At 46.4% G+C, this 17,819-nt stretch overlaps 6 protein-coding genes across 6 annotated transcripts; all 6 read right to left on the reverse strand.

Moving 5' to 3' along the window:
• Window positions 1-319: 319 nt before the first annotated feature.
• On the reverse strand, window positions 320-1,324 carry EV420DRAFT_1558408 (thioredoxin-like protein). The gene is made up of 4 exons (XM_060473735.1): window positions 951-1,324; window positions 709-885; window positions 583-657; window positions 320-528 (listed from the first exon to the last, which is right to left on the reverse strand). Exons 1-4 carry the CDS (start codon window positions 993-995, stop codon window positions 502-504), a joined length of 324 nt encoding a protein of 107 aa, XP_060328105.1. The 5' UTR covers window positions 996-1,324; the 3' UTR covers window positions 320-501.
• A 597-nt stretch (window positions 1,325-1,921) lies between these two features.
• EV420DRAFT_681990 (alpha/beta-hydrolase) lies at window positions 1,922-3,529 on the reverse strand. The gene is made up of 5 exons (XM_060483071.1): window positions 2,937-3,529; window positions 2,813-2,882; window positions 2,684-2,757; window positions 2,162-2,635; window positions 1,922-2,108 (listed from the first exon to the last, which is right to left on the reverse strand). Exons 1-5 carry the CDS (start codon window positions 3,310-3,312, stop codon window positions 2,059-2,061), a joined length of 1,044 nt encoding a protein of 347 aa, XP_060328106.1. The 5' UTR covers window positions 3,313-3,529; the 3' UTR covers window positions 1,922-2,058.
• On the reverse strand, window positions 3,479-4,003 carry EV420DRAFT_1558412 (uncharacterized protein; the record flags this gene model as incomplete). Its single annotated transcript, XM_060473736.1, has 2 exons — window positions 3,479-3,914; window positions 3,998-4,003. The coding sequence occupies 2 exons, from the start codon at window positions 4,001-4,003 to the stop codon at window positions 3,708-3,710; spliced, it is 213 nt and encodes a 70-aa protein (XP_060328107.1). The 3' UTR covers window positions 3,479-3,707.
• A 2,122-nt stretch (window positions 4,004-6,125) lies between these two features.
• On the reverse strand, window positions 6,126-7,760 carry EV420DRAFT_1558415 (uncharacterized protein). Its single transcript, XM_060473737.1, has 4 exons — window positions 7,714-7,760; window positions 7,526-7,664; window positions 7,293-7,467; window positions 6,126-7,167 (listed from the first exon to the last, which is right to left on the reverse strand). The coding sequence occupies exons 2-4, from the start codon at window positions 7,634-7,636 to the stop codon at window positions 6,191-6,193; spliced, it is 1,263 nt and encodes a 420-aa protein (XP_060328108.1). The 5' UTR covers window positions 7,637-7,664; window positions 7,714-7,760; the 3' UTR covers window positions 6,126-6,190.
• A 232-nt stretch (window positions 7,761-7,992) lies between these two features.
• EV420DRAFT_1482081 (alpha/beta-hydrolase) lies at window positions 7,993-9,297 on the reverse strand (the record flags this gene model as incomplete). The annotated part of the gene is made up of 5 exons (XM_060469848.1): window positions 7,993-8,042; window positions 8,091-8,558; window positions 8,608-8,681; window positions 8,732-8,801; window positions 8,847-9,297. The coding sequence occupies 5 exons, from the start codon at window positions 9,295-9,297 to the stop codon at window positions 7,993-7,995; spliced, it is 1,113 nt and encodes a 370-aa protein (XP_060328109.1).
• Window positions 9,298-11,796: 2,499 nt separating this feature from the next.
• EV420DRAFT_1700868 (uncharacterized protein) lies at window positions 11,797-16,946 on the reverse strand (the record flags this gene model as incomplete). Its single annotated transcript, XM_060479493.1, has 12 exons — window positions 11,797-12,175; window positions 12,238-12,459; window positions 12,523-12,836; window positions 12,899-13,057; window positions 13,109-13,192; window positions 13,240-13,650; window positions 13,709-13,814; window positions 13,869-13,944; window positions 13,998-14,178; window positions 15,251-15,458; window positions 15,510-15,736; window positions 15,798-16,946. 12 exons carry the CDS (start codon window positions 16,944-16,946, stop codon window positions 11,797-11,799), a joined length of 3,516 nt encoding a protein of 1,171 aa, XP_060328110.1.
• Window positions 16,947-17,819: the final 873 nt, after the last annotated feature.

Here is a 17,819-nt window from a genome sequence, read left to right on the forward strand (position 1 = left end):
TGAAAATTCTGAGGTCTCGGTTGGTGTCGTATAGTACGCCGCTGGGCTTGAAGTGGGAAATCAAGTACCCGGCTGTGAGCTTAACGCGCATCTGACGTGAATACAGTTTAATCCCAGCTAATGATGTTGCCTTGTCCTGGGGAAATTGGGAGCCTTCTACTTGCAAGTTTCGTCCATTTTGTCCCGAGTTCTCTATGTCCAGGGGAATACGAAGCTGTCAATAAAACCCAGAGGCTTTGTGTCACATGGTGAATAAAGATGATGACCCTACTATATGCGTGGTAACTTTAAGGTGATTTCCGTCTTCACCGGTTCGAAGGCGTGTTGCATCTGAACAGTCAGTACGTCTAACACAGGAAGTTCCATTCGAGAAGGTGGTAAAAGACAAGGGGATTTAGCGCTAGAGGTCCTTGAAGGAGAAATTTTAAATATGTATGATACAATTGCACACAGCACAAATTTACTATTGTACAATGCAAAACATCAGGTGAACTATCGAGTTTAAGGAAGTACCGATTGCAACATCAACTAATAGTTAATAGTTAATAGAGTCGTTAATGCGGTATGCAAGAGTAAACGCACCATGAGACTCCTCGGGTCAGCACCCACCATCTCCTGGATCTTCTTACCATCTTTGAAGGCAATAAATGTGGGCATCTAGGGAGGACCATCAGACGGCGGATCCCAATGACGTCAAACCAAACCTACGGCACGTATCTCCATCTCTTCAGCAATCCTCGTCTGCTTGTCTACATCAACTTTATAAAAGTCGATCACTGCCAAGTCATCAATCTCGGAGAGCTGCTGGAAGATCGGAGAGATCATTGTGCAGGGTCCGCACCACGAGGCCCAGAAATCAACCACAGCGATTTTATCACGTTTGATCTGGGAAGATGTGGAAAAAGCTCGGTCAGCACCAGGCTAGACGTGCATCGATTAAGGAAGCGTACTGCTTTCTGGAAGTCTTCATATGAGTCGAGAGGTTCTACGGGCATTTTCTAACAAAACAGCCACACTTCTGGGAGGGAATGTAAGAATGAAGGTGGCGGATGATGGGGAAACGATAGGCCAGTCTTTATAGACAGCTGTGATATCTTTCCACGTTGCGTCCGATAAATTGCAAAGCAAGAGAGACGATCACGTTATCATGATGGATCATGACTAAACGCCGTCAGTGACGTGAATATGGGCCATTTGCTCTTTGGGTGAGCAAATCAATAAGATTCAATGATAGAAAAGGTCTAAAACCCAGCGGAAGAGTGAAGGTTTGATACGGTATCTGCGAAGCGGAGGTAATTAATTGTTGGTTTAGGTCGGGTTTTCGAGGAATCTAATTTCATGGGGGAGTCAACTGGCCGACTCGGATCTGCGGAAACCCATCAGACTCAAGCCAAGTGATTGACAAAGCTATGCTTTTCAGGTCCGTGATTATGGACAATGATAGGCGGACGGAGTGCATGCTCCCAGACCCCGCGTTCACCAAAACGGATAGCAGATAGTTCGAACGAACATTCTTTTCGACCAATACGCCTGACAAAACAATTGCTTACGGTCGAGACAATTCATGGTTTACAAGGTAGAAGCCATCAGAGCTAAAGCGACAAAGAAACCTTCAAAGGAACAACTAGTGCAGAAAAGAAACGATCAAAACGACAAATGCTGCGAGTATAATATCTACTAACCCCATGTTCATCAGTTCCCCAAACGTGACGAAGGGATGGAAAAAGCTCCGCGTGTTGAAGCTCAATCAGCGATGACAAACGGCTGTCTCATGATTTGGCCGAGACTTTATCTAGACGTGTAGGTCGAGGCGTAGTGGCCGTAACCTCTGCGAAACCGGCCATATACGAGAATACAAGAGGTAAGCAGCTGTATCGACGGGGAAGGAACGAACACGTTCACGGCCTTGGGTATGATTAATTTTTAACATTGAGGCAATCACCGTTGCACAAATACGATCTAAAAGCGAAGCCCTGGATGGAGATGAAAGTATTAGCTGTCTGCAAAACGATAGACACAAAACCTTTATACCACCGGAGAAAAAGAAGAAATAGAAAATCAAGCGAGGCACTGGTCCTGACCAAACGATATCCCATCAAAGTACGGTCCTACATCCGAATCAGTACTTTCCCTTTTCAAAGGAACCAACCTTCGGACGTACCAGAATGATCGTTTATCCCATCTACATTGGCAGTAGCTAACAGCCCCACCCCATCCGCACACCCCGCCGACCCATTCTCCTGCCCCTTGCACGCCCTGGCGCCTCCCTCTCCGAGATGTACCTCTCCCTGTGCATGGACAAAACCCATTAAAGTTAACGGCACATGCGGCACAGGGTCCTCCTTGTTTGTAATCCTCGCGTAGCTTCCATTGGAGAATGAAGCGTCGACAAAATCGGCGAAAGCTTGGTTGCCGATACGGGGAGATCCAAAGGTGGTGGTTCGGATAGATACGCTGGTGAGCGCGTCATTGAGCATGAGCGCATCGAGCGTCGCTAGCGTGGCGCCAAGGGAATGTCCTGTAAGGACTACGGTGGTTGCTCCAGTGCTGGAAATCCCGTATTTGACGATGGAGAGGACAATCGGAGCGGTTCGTAAGAATGTGTCGAGGAAGCCGAAATGGACAAGGATGTTTTCTGTGATAAAAAGTCAGTGCCGAAGAATCGACATAGTAAAACGCATACTTTGCGCCGCCGAAGGGAAAACTTTAGTGTCGATTGGGATGAGAGGGAAATTGACGTCGTTGGCGATGGAAATTCTGATGGTGCGCCGTCAGTACAATACCGTTGAAGAGAGATAGTAGATATACGCACATACTGTTCGGGTCAGTGCCTTGGTGCGCCACGAAAATCGAGTTAGTCAATTTATCATGAGCAATTACAACTACGCCAATGTTGGTTAGGGCACAATAACAAAAGGAAAGAAAAAGCAACGTACATCGTGGTATGTACCCTCCATCACCACCAGTGCCCAGAATCTCGACTGAATCTGCACCAAGAGCATCGCACGGTGCGCCACAGCTGAAAGCAAGAACAGCAGCGCTAGCGCAGTACACGACACGGCTGAAGAAAGCAGGACGAGAGAAGGCAGCCGTCAAATCTGAAGGGCTAACGCTGGTTGTCACATTGGACCCCGTGGCTCCCAAGATATCATCAAAAGCACCCTTCGCCCCAGCAGTAATGACCTCGACCGCTTTGTTGGGAAGGTTTACAGCCTTGCTAAGAAGATCGCCAATGTCCAATGGCGTAGGCGCCGCCCCGACAGTGAGGAAAAGCTGAGAAAGAAGGGAGAAAAGGAAGGTGGACGTTAACATTGAAAGCGACAATGGCAAAGTGCACGAGGAGAACAAGGAAAGGAACGCCTGTATCACTCGACGGGTAGGACTCTCGTCTTTTGATCGTTATGGGATGCTACTGCTTTCTTTTCTTGAAGTTGGCGCTTCTTCATCGATATTAGTGGATTGACGTTTAGTGAAGAAATCGGAGGAAGGGAGGACGGTTCTTAGAAGTCACCGAATGAATTTGAATTTGTTGTGAAGAACTGATGTGACCAAGCGCGCGCTTTCATCCTGAGTTCCAACTGTGCCATACAAATCACTTGAAGCGGCCCAGCAACTAGTCTATCTGCAGGAAACGGGATAGATATTTTGGGCCGCTATACGAAACCTAGATCAGGGTATCGCAGATCCACATCGGGGCCATGGTTTGTTCAATCACAATACCCTGCCCAGAAAGTGAACGGATGAAGGATGGGGATACATAGGTTGAGCAAAACTGGCGAACCGAAAGCGTTGGTCCTCACGCGGACCGTGATGGTGCATCTGACAGAGAAGGGGGAATCCATGACACCACCGAAACTAGTACTCATGGAACAAGTCAAGGTAACCCATGTGCTGAATGCTTCGAATGACGATCCCTTGCATCCTGACACCGATCTTCCGATAGTGGCAGATACGAACTTGACATCACATTGGGTGATGTTCTGGCATCAGAAAATACAGCCATGCAGTGTCGTCGTCCTGCTGGCGCAAGGACGAATTAGAAGCACAAGGCAAGAATAAACGCTACAAGGATTCGCTATTGCATCCAGATCAGGGACCGGTGTGATTCGGAAATGGCCAAGAGGCCTATGCTGTCGACGTAGTAAACTGGGAAATTTACGGAGGTAAGGGTAAGCTGATGACGAAGATGTAAATGGAATCATGGGAATGGCCCAAGTTTTGCGCCTGCTTATGGTCATCGGGTGGGACGATGGTAAGAAGTCGGCATTTCGGCGTCCGAAGCAGGAACGCGATACGTCATGGTACAGAATATGTCATTGACACGACATACTTAGTGGAAATGGCACCCTGGGCCGGTCTTCACTTTAGTGCTGTAGATAATGTTGAAGTCGCAGCGTCCAAAAAGGTGGTAGTAATGACGAGGGATGCATCTAGTAAATGCCCGTTAGTCAAGGTTTGACAGATCTCAGGGTAACTTACCTTTTATTTTCATGAAAGAATGCAAACATATACTGAAGGGTGGTAGAAGCCAAGGGAATTTCGATGTACGTACTCCAAACACGTCCTGCAGACAAAACCTGAGTAAGAGGGCGAGAATACTCCTCGGTAGGTGGATGGCATAATCGAGAGATCGCAAGGGAGCAAGTAACACTGTTGGGGTAATACGAGATTCCATCTTAATTTTAGGAAGGCGGAATGTTTGTAGGAACAATTGTTGAAGCGTTCAAGTGGAGGCTGAGAGAGATCCATTCTGTGGACGTAGCAAGCGTTTGGACAGGACCAAGGCTACATCCGGCTTCATTGTTTCGGAATGCAAAACGTGGCTATCAATAGCAAGGGCACGTTAGACACTAGCGGGCGCATATAGTCAAAGCAGCACATATATATCAATGATTACGCATCAAGACACAGGTTGTATGCGTCTCGATATTTATCAAACCTCGGGCTCATGCGCCATAGTATCGGTGGCCAGCCCAGAAATCCGTCACCCTGCAACGTTTGGTTGAGAGTCAGGATGGAAAGTCAACCTTGAGCTTGAGGAATCAGCCGCGATCCGTCGAGTACAACATTGATACGAATGAAATAAAGCACTAACAGATCTATGAGATTGAACTTCCAAAGTAGAAAGGCAAGGAACTACCTCGGGCACAACTTTTGTGGTCTCCCATAGGCAAATCTTTTGGCAGGCTTCGTCCCTGTACAGGAGACAAAACGGTGAGGTAATATTATATTGGAAATGTGATGACGATTAAAGCTGAAGACCAATGGATGTCAGAATTCTCATGGCTATCGTTATCGTAGATATAAACACACCATTGCACCCTTGACAAAAGATTTTGTATCATAGGTATTCAGGCAGCTGTTGTCGTCCATATGGGGTGCGATCCTTAACGAGACAAGCATAGGGCCAATAGAGTTGCTTTTAGATGTAAAAATTGCTGCGACGACACTATACTGCAGTTGATTAGTCCGTAAGCACAAACCAAAAGTAGGGTACAGCTACTCGTATACTTACTGCCGTCCTTACAAGCCGAATTTTGTACCAGTTTGAAAGGAATGACGAAGCGAGGGCAACATCGTCGTGCGGTTTGAACTTTGATCGGGACACGGTGCCGAACCATTCGGTCTAAATCGGTCCGCGTATTAGAGTTTTGGTCCGAAAGATTCCAAAGTGGGATGCAGCGGCAGATCCGGGCCGCAGGGAAAGTGCGATTTTAAATTTATCAACCGTCATTTGGTTGTCGTTGGTCTAAGTACACACAGTAACTCAGCTACGCAGCTGAATTATAGCACATCTAACAGGAAGATAATTTTGATCAGGACCCCTGCAAGCTTAGAGCTCTGTGACAAGAGTCTTCTTATGTTATTATACATAATACTGGCAGTATCGTACTTGACCCTCCTTCTTTTGTGAAGCTTGCATGTCGACGGACTAAATTTGTGCTGTCTCCCTCTTCCAAATACACCGCATCATTGTCAGTGACTCCGTGTTTATCCCATAAAGCAGTATTTTCGAGTCTGAGTCTTGCCGTTCGATGTTAATGTAAGCCATGGCAGACGTTTTGCTGTTAAGATAGGTTGCGTATTCTGGTGGATAGGCATTGGTCTTCTTACAATGGATTTTATCGGAAAAGTACAGAAATACGTGCGAAATGAGATCGTAGCCGCAGACTAAGGCAAAGAGCGAATATCAATGACCCTCTCCAACACGTGAATCGTACGGGTTCTTTATGATGAGCAATTTATCCAGCACGTCGAAATATCGGTCAATAGCATACGCATCATTTTCCTCCACGCCTTTCTCCCGACACATGCGTTCAACCACATCCGGTTCGAGATAATCCTCTATCTTGAATTTATATTGCAGCTCGATCCAATCCGAAAAGCTCTTTACCATCTGGCATATAATCCTATGCGGCGCTTGTCCTGTCTTCCAAGCCTGCCGCTGACATTGCCTCGAGCAATACGGCACGCGCACGCATCCGCTGCAGAATTGGAATTTCCTCCCCATACTCGTGAACGTCTCCAAGCATCCCGGAGAATAGCATCGATCACTGACGGTAGCCTGGCGAATGGCTCTGTATGCCCTCCAGAAGTCGTTCTCCTTCTTATGCTCTTCGCGTAGGGCGCGAGAGCCTTCGAGGATGAGAGGATGGTACTTGGCTGGATCGTGGGGAACACTGAGAGCATCGTGGATGATACAGACCCTTTTGAGGAGTTCTTCATGAAACGGAGCACCGGTTGTAATGCTCACGACCCGGCTGAGCGCTTGAAGAAGCGCCTCCTTGTGGTTCTGCCAATAGGTATTGACGCGTCTCCCTTCACCCTTGGCTATCATCTCCGTGGTCGTTATTAGCGCAATAGTCTCCGCCTGCTGCAAGACTGTGAAATCGCGGTCAGCAAGAGAACCTATTTTTTCCAGAGAATCTACGTCCTTGTTTATGATCTCGATGAGCTGAGGAGCGAAAGAGGGCATGATAAAGATCATGACGCTGAGAGTCGTCCCGGCCATGACGATAACGCTGCTAAAGAGTAAAAAGGATGGCTGAAGCTGGTACATATATGCCCACTGCCAAAGCATCTTGACAGCCGTCTCCGCACCGAACGTCGAATAGAACTCATTGGGGGTAACCTGGCCACATCGGTGCTTTCCCGCGCTTCTCCTCCCTTAGGGCACGTTTATGGATACCGTGGTGTAGCATGTCCTTTGTGGATTCGTTAGGGCTGAGAATGCATGATACAAGCATGGTGGACATGATGCGAATGATTTCAGCAAAGAGAGTGTGGTTGACCAGGGCGGTGTTTAATGGATGGGCAGTATTTGTGTAGTCCGTTTGAAAGTGGGTTATCTTTTGGACAAGAACATGTTTCCATGGCGCTCTGGAGAGCGTGTACCTCATCCTGCGACCGTGGAGCCGTCAGAAATGTTAAAGACGTTTTAAGTAGATCGTGGCGAGACGCTCGTAGCTCCGCCAAGGCGTTAAAATTCCAGAAATGGAGGAGAGGAGGAAGCATAGAATAGGACACAATGGGATGGACGAATAGGATCCGATAGAGACTCTACAAACAAATCGATGGCAGCGTCTAGAGCGAATGAGGTCCCATTTGGAAATCTGATTAGACGGGGCGGCCCCATTGCGGTGCTTGATTTATCGCTCCCTAAACTGATATCTTACGTCAGAATGCAGTCTGAAGAAGAAATTGCACACCAACTTCTGGAAATATAAAAACTTGAAAGATGGGTCGATGAGGGACCGGAGAGAAATCCGTCGTTTGACAGCGAAAGATCAGCGCCGAGTCATGTGAGCATGAGATAGTACTTCTCGATGCGATGATTCCTCGAATTTGTCCCAAATTCATATATGATTTCAATAAATAGAAGTCGGTACGTGATCAATATTGAGCTATCCTATATAGAATAAATACATGGCAGCAACCCTTCAAGCTTCAAGAACACGGCTAACGAGAGAAGCAAATATAAAAAGCGGACCGTTATGCCGAACATTCGCCCAGCCCAAAGGATATCCCATCAAAGTACGGCCCTATTTCCAGATCAGTACCCTATTTCACTCAAAATGGGACGAACTCACCTAGATGATCTCCCACCCCATCTGTAATAGCTAACAGCCCCTCCCCATCTGCACAAGCTTCCGACTTATTCTCCTGTCTCTCGCACAGCACAGCTCCAGCATCCCCGAGATGCACCTCTCCCTGTGGATGTACGAAATCCAACACGATCGGCGGCAAATGCGGAACGGGGTCAGCCTTGTTGGTCATTCTCGCAAAAACCCCACTTGAGAGAGAAGTGTCGGCAAAATCTGCGAAAGCTTGGTTACCCACGCGCGGGGACCCGAATGTGGTGGTTTGGATGGATACGTTGGCTAGGGCATCGTTAAACATGAGCGCGTCAAGCATGGCCAATGCACTGCCAAGAGAATGGCCTGTGAGAACTACACTATCTGCTCCGGTGCTGGACAGTGCGGATTTTACGGTGGAAAGGATGGTTGATGCAGTTCTCGAGAATGTTTCCAGGAAGCCCGAATGGACTTCTATACCTTCTGGACGAAAATGTCAGCATTAAACAATAGAGAGAGAAAGGGTACATACTCCCAGCCGCCGAAGGGAAAGATTCAGTGTCGATCGGGGTGAGAACTAAATCAGCATCATTGAGGATAGAGAGTCTGAAGATACGTCAGTTTACTACTTGGTAGAGAAAACATGTAGGGAGTACATATTTTCCGGGTCTGTGCCTTGATGTGCTACGACAATCGAGTTGGTCGACTTGTCATGCGCGATGACAACTACATAGCGTCAGAGAGAATTAATAAAGAGAACATGGGACATACACTTTGGTATTGTACCGCCGTCACCACCAGTTGCCAAGATATCGACCGATTCCGCTTCAAGAGCATCGCAAGGTGCGCCGCAGCTGAAACTCTCTACGGAAGCACTGGAGCAATAAGCTATACGACTGAAGAAGGCCGGACGAGAAAAGGCAGCTGTTAAATCTGTTGAGCTGACGCTGACAGTGCTTGTCGTCGTGTTGGAAGAGGCGGAGTCATCGTCTCCGAGGATACCTTTGAGTAAGTCGCTCGCGTCTTCCGAGACCGCATCCTCGGCCTTGTCGAGAAGCCCGTCAAAGAACCCACTTGAGTCCTCGTCATTAGTGCTAGAATTATCGTCTTCGCCACCGAAGATATTATTGAGGTGACCACCGAAATCAAATGGTACCGGTGCTGTCCTAACTGCTGCGAAGAGCTGAAAAAGAAAGACAAAAAGGAGAGTAGATGTCAACATCGAGACACGGAGAAAAGACCAAATCCACTAGGGATGAAAGAAAGAAAAGACTTGCTCTTCATGAAGCGAATCGCCTGGCCTTTTTGATAGTGATCGTACATCCATCCTTATGATTAATAATTGACATTGAAACCAGATACAGAGCCACCGACGCAGCTGATGGACAAAAGCACCATTACATTTTGACGCAAAGGAAACATCGCTGATGGGTGCCTACCTTCGACATCAAGTACCTCATTTTATGGCTGGATTGGTCCAAAAAGCCCCACATTGATAACCATTGCAGTGTACTAAGCAGATCCGTAGGTTTTTCCGTGCAGGACAGATCATTTCGAGGTCAAGGTGACGTTTCAACCGAGGAAGAGCGTGGAACATCTTTAATAAGATGACGGTCGCTAGGAAGGGAGTGTTGATCAGGAAAGGAAACGATATGATGCATCGAGTTCCGCCGTATCCGGGCTTGGACCACGAGCGTCACTTCATGATGGCGTCTCATCACATAAACAACCCAAGGGTCGGGAAATGCGACAGACAACAAAGTTAGACCACATGGTATCCGAGTCGTAAAGCTGGTACGATAGACGGAAGCTAGCCATCAAATGATATATGAGGACATCCTCTACCCCGAGTCTCTGTGAAAGCTCAGACGAGTCCACGGGGGAAGACGACCTGCATCATTGTCAAAAGTCATGTAGAAATACCAAGGAATTCCCACGTCAGAAGGCTTGACGGAGACTCCTACTGATGATCCATAGAACGGAAAATCGATGAATATCGTAGCTGAGGATAGGACGGGTTTGGCGTTCCATCTGACAGACTAAGGGCTCGGGAGCGGATCACCTAATAGGGCTGTACTTGCCCATCTTGGAGAGCTATATGCAGTCGGGATATAGTAGTCAGCAAAATCACACCAGCTTTGATTGTCGGCAGGGATCCAGAATCCGATGGGCACGAATCAAATCTTTCAGCCCAAGGGGCTGGTAATGTCTTCAGGTGCGAAAGATAGCGATGGTTAAGTCGGATATGACAGGACAGGCATCTCTGAATTATCAAACGTAGAGGCGCCTGTGTTCATGTATAGGCCGTGTGTACATGATATGCAGATGTCCATGGCATTGGTCGTGATGGGGGGCACTGTCGTATCATCGCATGAATGTCGACCCCGTTACATCAGCCCTGACCCCGTTCATCAATTAAATGCCATGACATAGATGGGTTTCTCACCTTTCGGCTGAGAAGGAAAAGTGATAATAAAAACCACTCAAAGCAGAAGAAAAGGGACGAGATGATTACTAGAGAAATATGTTAAGACATTGAAGCAAAGCAAGGAGTTTTACGTACAATCAGAAGTCGTCGCGGGTGATAGGAAATCAAAGCGATCACATAGATATTCCGGAAGACAATGTAAAACGGAACTCTCAGTGCATCAGGTGAAACTGAGTAATCTGTCTGATATCCATCCAGTTCAAAGCGCCAGCAGTTAGTTCCCTGCTTAAGCGAAAAATGTCAGTACTTTCGCGGTTGTATTGCACCCTTAACCCTACCCCTGCGCACAGGCTAACGATTCTCCATGATAAGAAAAAATTTCTCTTGGAATGGAAGAAAAGGATCTGAGGCGGACGGAAAAACTTGAACTGAAAGGCGCGAATGAAAATGTAATCGAATCTGATGCCGCATCTGAGAACGGAAATTTCATTGCTCGTCTTGTCAGATGACCTGTAGGAAGATATGCATCGAGTAAAACCTAAGGTAGCACGGTGGTACACAACATTGGTGGACGAGGTCAAGGGCAGAGGCAGGGATTGGCTGGTGTTGAATCTGTCTACTAACGGTCCTGTTCGGGATTATTCGATCCGGAAGGCTGGGCCAAACTGGCATAGATCGGTCGTGGCCCGCCGATCACAGACTCTCTGATTTGGTTCTCGTAACTGACTGAATATTTCCGCCCCGTTCTCTCCCTGTATTCTTCGACCTACATGCGTTGTGTAGGACATCTTCATGGGCTTGGAAGTCGCTTTAATCAAGTAGCCATGAGCTAATTCCTATAAGGCGTGTCTCATTATTCCCGCTACCTTGGTAGTGGGTTATGGGTATGTCCCTATTGTGCTTCCGTTTGGCGGTAAAAAGGTGCCAGCCAGCTCCTGTGCCCCCTATTTTTTTTGTGGCGTGGAGATTGTTTTCTTATTTGGTATACGCTTTTCCTGTGGCATCACCAAAACCTCAGCCATGTGTTCTGGTCCAGGTCGGCCTTATCTGGGCAGCGGTACCAGCCAACAATGATCTGAAGTGCCCTGTCTGATACGATCAGATCAGGGCTGGTCTGATCAGAATACTCCAGACCTCGATAGGATCTGTGTGGTCTACTCGAGGGGAGATAGACCTACATAGAAGAGGCCTGAACCAGAAGAGATCCGAAGTAGTCAGTCAATGGCTCTCAAATTGTGTCGCATCAGCCTTATCAATTATAATTATGTTAATTTAATTTCAGTCTAGTAAGAATTACAGAGCGGAATATCCGAAAAGCCCATCATCATCAAACTCGTCGTCTTCTTCAGGCTCATTTAGCTCGACATAGTCATCTGAATGCCATGAGCTGTCACTGTCTTCATCCTCAATGCTACCATCGATTTCAGCATCAGAAGTATCCGAGTCTGCTAAGTCTGCTGGCGCATGACCCAATTCCGAAGTATTGGCGCCAGGTTCAGCGTCATCCTCTTCTTCTTCAGCATCCGATTCAGCGACTTCAGAAGTATTCTCCGATGTAGTGATCCCCAAAGCATCGAGAAGCTCTTCCCACAATCCCCGTGTATACTCTCGTGTATTGCTGTGGCCGACGCCATTGCCGCAATACCGCATGAACATGTCACGATCAGCAAATCTGCTCTCCGATTTCCAGTCAGATCATAGATACAGAATGATAGAATTCGAGGATGGACTTACATATCCACATAATAGCGTGCCCAATCCATGTCATTCTCATTGAATCTCCTACAAATTGAGGGTGGAAGGATGTCCGACGTTTGACCATAGACATAGGCAGGCATAATATGTGATGCATGAAGAACATCATTAGGATCTACAAACCCAAACGCCTGAGGATCATCACCTGGGAGAAAACCAATGCATGGCAAGCGCTTTGCCCTAAACCCAGAAGGGATGCTCCTATCAAATGCATACCATCAGACCCATAGAAACTGAAGGTTCTTTGCGGTGTGATCAACAGACTGCAGGCCAACATGACGGACCGTCGCATGAAAGATACCGATAACTCTGGCATATAGATAAGGATGAGAATTGTTATCGCTATCCAAATCAGTCTGCGTAGAAGGAGAAAGGGCCATAATATCGGAATGAGTACAAGGGTTGATAGAATCTTGATTTCGACGAGCATTGTAGGTAGTATAATTGATACGAAGAATTTGATGTGAGTAGAGGCGGTTGTCGACAATGATGAGGTTCTGGCGATGAAGATCCGTGAATTCATCATTACTATTGAGAATTCGAGAGAGTAAATGGTCCTTGAGCTTTCGAATAAAACCCTAGAAGTGATGTCAGATCATTATTACAGGGAGTTTAGATGATCCAGGATTAGATAGCTCACATTACATGCAATGTCGCTGCCATTCTCATGAAGCCATGGAGCCAGATATATTTTTGAACTTGTAGATGGTGATATATGATGGTGGTGACTTGGATCTGTGTACGGGAGCACCTCAGAACCATCCCTTGCAGGCATAGGGCGACTTCGGTGTTTTTGGTCCTTGAGATCGATTTTTCGTTGCATTTCTCAGAGGCGTTCTTGGCGTTGAACATGATGTGATATCTGCTTTGCAAAGGTCTTGTTCTTGTTGGTCCGCCCATAGAAACGCTTGACTTGCCGATGCTCAAGCTCTCCCTGAAATAAAATGAGCTTAGCGTGGCATAGAAAATTTGGAGGCTTACCAGCTGAGTACTATATGAATCTGTGGTTCCAAATGCACAAATCACTCCAGGATAATCACCCATGGCATGATATTTATATGTTGAAAGATTAAATCTTTTCTGTAATTTCGCTGTTGAAATTTTACCTTTTGACATGCTGTTCCCTTTCTTCTTCATGTTATTGATATCGCGCCGTGCCCTAGCTTCGCGTTCCTTTGGAATCTCATGTGTATCAATTTTATCAACCTCCCGCTTGAATTTTCTCATGAAGGACCCGAAAAGCCACGTTAGACGTTCGAACACTCGGAGTGATGACTCAGTATGCATCTGAAGTTTAGCATTCGCATGCCAGCAAGCAAACAAGAATAGCAAGTCAAGGACAAGCCTGTCCAATTTCGGAGGAAAGAGTCCTTCAAAGCATGGCATGGCGCACTACAAGTGATAGATCCAGAGTCAGCACTGAGATATGTTAGAATAATAAGCTATATACCTGAAGAATATCTTCGAAATCACAAGCGGCAAAGTTTTTAAGGTCAGATACATTATTCTTGAACCTTTGTATAGTTCCTTGTCCAAATGTAGGCATCATTCGGAACCTACAAGCAGAATTAAAGACAGTGATATGACTAGAAACATCTAAAGAGACATACCTTCTATTTAATTCCTGTATAATATCGCCTCCTGATACACCTGCCTGGCGTCTACCCTTGGAAAACGCGTATAAATCTAATTTTATTATCCTACAAACTACGTTTGTAGCGGTGCGAGTAAGAAAGAACCTGCAAGGTACACAGCAAGAAGTGTTAAACCCCACTGCGTCAGTAAAGACTTAGCCGTGACAAGCCTAAGGGCTCGGGCAACAGACCAGTGATCCGATGACTCAGCCCGAGTGACCAAAGGTCCAGGCAGGTCGAAAGCACATGGCTGCAGCTGAACCGGCATCCCAGCACTGATGGCCGCCTGATGGCATCGGTCCGAAAGTAAGAATAACAAAACAAAGAACGATCACGTATGGCTTTACTTACCTGGCAGCTTTCCTAGTCTCTCAGGCAGACGGTTGGCTCGCTGGGTAGATGAGAAACAAGAACCGTAACACCAGGGGCTCTGCCCCGGTACAGGTAAAACTTAGTATCATGAGCCAGGACACCAGGTTGCAGCACAAGATCATGATCGGGCTCACCTGGGAGCCGGGATATGAGCTCATATCTGTCAGGAAGTGAGCTCATATCCACCCGGCTCAGTCAGCGAGCGCAGTAATAGTACCTGGAAAGATTGGAAATATAGATAGGGTAGAATAGTATAAATACTGTCCATGTAAACTAGCGGGAGGTCAGGTTTCTGGCCCCCGGAACGCTACCAAGCAAATTAGTATGGGTTTTGGTTAAGAGCTTCGAGTCCTAGACTCACCTGGAATAGTATTTAGTGACCTGGTCACGTTTTGTGTGCAAGAACCATTCAGAAAGCAGTCAGTTCAGAAAGATACAGACAGACAGTCAGAAGTACAGTCCAGAATCCATGTTAGTACCAGTAAAACTGCAACCAGGCAGACAGTATCAGTTCAGACACTGCACCAGGCAGCCCGTTGGTATCAGATTGTGTTCGGTAACACAGAAAGTTCAGATTTGTGTTGTTTCAGAATATTGCAATCAAACAAATTATATTCATTATCAACCCGGAACTAGTATCCATAGTACAAGCATCGACCTGGTGTAACTTACCCCTTTGAACCGCAATTATTGAGTGTGTTAGGGTGTGTGTGTGTGTGTAGCACTTCGCCTTCCTTAGCATAGTTAGTACCTTTCACTCTGTAAAACTGACAAAGCCGTAGAAGATGAATAAAGAGCGCCTTCCATGTTCCGAGTTCAATCTCATGCAGAGGATCAATGACAAACATCTGGTAGAAGTTGAAGAGTGAAATAAACACTGAGGAGAATGCATTCTAATAGAACATTAGCATGGCATTATCCTGATGAGACCACTATTGACTTACTCATGTTGGTGATAGAGACTGGCGGTTCAGTACATCACTCACTGCCTTGCCATCAACAACATTGCCATCCTCATAAATCCAGCTGTGAACTTTCTCAATCCAGCTTTGCTGTTGTGTTGTATCCACTCTAGCTTTTTTTACATGGCGCTTCATGTCATTGATGGTACCCATTTCCGATGCTGTTTCCTTGGTTACTAAGCAGCGTGGGCATAGAAATTCAGCCATTGACTTAATACTTGCGAGTAGGACTCTGTAAAATAGATGAATTAGAATGTAATAATAGAAACTAATATTAACGTACTTTTCAGGGTAGTCAGCTGAGTATAGAAAAAAGCAAGGGTATACACGGTGGTAAATATTATCAGCGCAGAAGATTACAACCCCATTTATATATGCATCCATGAATTCTGGTGAAATAAGCTTTGCCCAGATAGCATGAACAAGCTCCTGTTTCAGAAAAGTTAGGATTGCAGGGGATGCACGCCATCCAAAGTATTTCAGATAGGCATCTTGAATTTTATCCAGAATCTGATTGATATAATTCAATATAATCAGTATTTTAAATGCAGAAGACGAGGTAAAAACAAACGGTAGGCATGTACACAATATGATGTGATGCTCTTGACGTTGGTCGAGCCCGCACATACTTGGAGAGTAGGCTGAACAACAGGTAGATGGGCCAGAGTGCGGCTGTCCCGAAATTAGTAAGATGCGTTGAATCCGAGTACAGCATGCATGGCACAATAACAGTTTCCAATCTGTTTGGGTCAGGTGTCAGGTGAACTTCGTCTTCCATTTCAAGAAAGATATCTGAACTATATACCTCCCCATATACTCGTTCCGGCTGGTCATTGTTTCCAGGATCCCACATTTCCTTGAAACCTTTCAGATGAAAGTCAAGGAAAGCAGTGCTCTGGAAGGCAGATACAATCACGTCCAAAAGGTTCTGGTGGTAAACGCCTGTGACTTCGAACTCGGAAGCAGACTCCTCAGAGATGTGTTCAACACCAGTTTGAGGCAGCTTGATGGTTACCAAAGTCTCATGCCAGCCATCAGATAAAGAAAATGGAAGACAATTTTGTTGTTTGCCAATAGTATCGAGCACCTTGATCTCCTTCACAGCATCAAAGTTATCGGTAAGATGCTCAGGATCAAAATCTGGTGCCCGTAGAACAGTTTGGACAAGGGAGGTGACATCTGACAAAGATTTAGATGTTGACTGATAGAACCACGAAAAAAGGTGGAAGATAGTCGCATTTGGGAAGGGATAAAATGGATCAGTACTGCTCTCAGGTGCATTTGTGAGGCAGTCGGCATGAGAAGTGAATGTTGAAGCATCAGAGACTTCATCGAGACCACCTCCCATGGTAGGGTCAACAGTCGGCCACTCCTTATAACACTGATAAAGACCCATCTCATTTGGAGCTGTCTCGAGATATATGGGTTCGGGTGGTGGTGAGGCTGATGGAGAAGGCGACCTGGATGGTGACAGCTGAGGCATGGCAGGTGGGAGAGGTGGTTTTTGCTCCAGTGATGCAAATAGGTGAAATCCAGTAGGTTTAGATGGTAATAGATCGTGCAGGCGCTTTGGAAGGATGATATTTCGCTTCGGGCGGCCTTCTGAAATGACAGGGATGGGAGGAGGGCTGGCAACTTGCTCATCTTCATCTGGAATGGCGGCATAACTAGACAGTCCTGCAGTTGGAGTATGCGGCAAGGTCCTTGCTGTTTCATTCATGGTTGCATCAATTTCATGTATCTAGAACAAAATTTAGACCGGGAGATGTACAACAAACATCATAGGCATTACATACAGGTGCATTGTCTCTGCTAAGGTTGATATGATGCCTCTTGGGCAAAAGATGCTCACGAATTGCCTGCAGTCTTGTCCCAGCAGAAATTGGCACCATCTCCGAGTTTGGATTCTCCTCCACATCGGATGGGGATGTGACATGCTTTCGAGACTGAATATGGACATTCTTTCACCTTGGGCACCTTTGCTCGTGGTTTTTGCAGGCCACAGCATTGTGAAAGGAGGCGTTGCAGAAAGAGCATCTTCCCATAATAGCCTAAAACAGATTTAGTTAAATTTCCACAAATAAAAAGTTGTGTTACCCAGTGAAAATGAGAAATAGAGGGAGAGATGCAGGAAGAGAGAGAAACACGAGAGGTAACTGGACTCCACAGCTGAGAGCGAGTCGGCGCTGTGATGGCGGTGGTGGTGGAGATCACGTGTTACAAGAATCGTGTCATGACACATTACATACTGTCATGCTTGTCCTTCTTGCCTTTTACTTCATCCTCCTTCAAAGTCAACCATGAAGCCTGCTCCTCTCCTGGCACCTCTGAAGGCAAAAAAGGCCAAGACAACAACTCACCCACCTCCTGCAACATCTTCCAACAAAAAAAAATCGAAAAAGCCTATCAAGCAGCCGAGGATAGCAACACCACCACCATGGCAGCCTGTGCACAAGACCAACCGTTCTCACAAGGTTGTGTCCTCTGACAATGAGGACCCTGTTGACACCCGCCACCAACAACAAGTATCCGAGGATGAGGATGAGAATGACAGCGAGGATGAACAGGATGTGGAGATTCAAGATGCGGATTC

Source organism: Desarmillaria tabescens, assembly GCF_030435595.1.
Source record: "Desarmillaria tabescens strain CCBAS 213 chromosome Unknown EV420scaffold_30, whole genome shotgun sequence".
Lineage (NCBI taxonomy): Eukaryota > Fungi > Basidiomycota > Agaricomycetes > Agaricales > Physalacriaceae > Desarmillaria > Desarmillaria tabescens.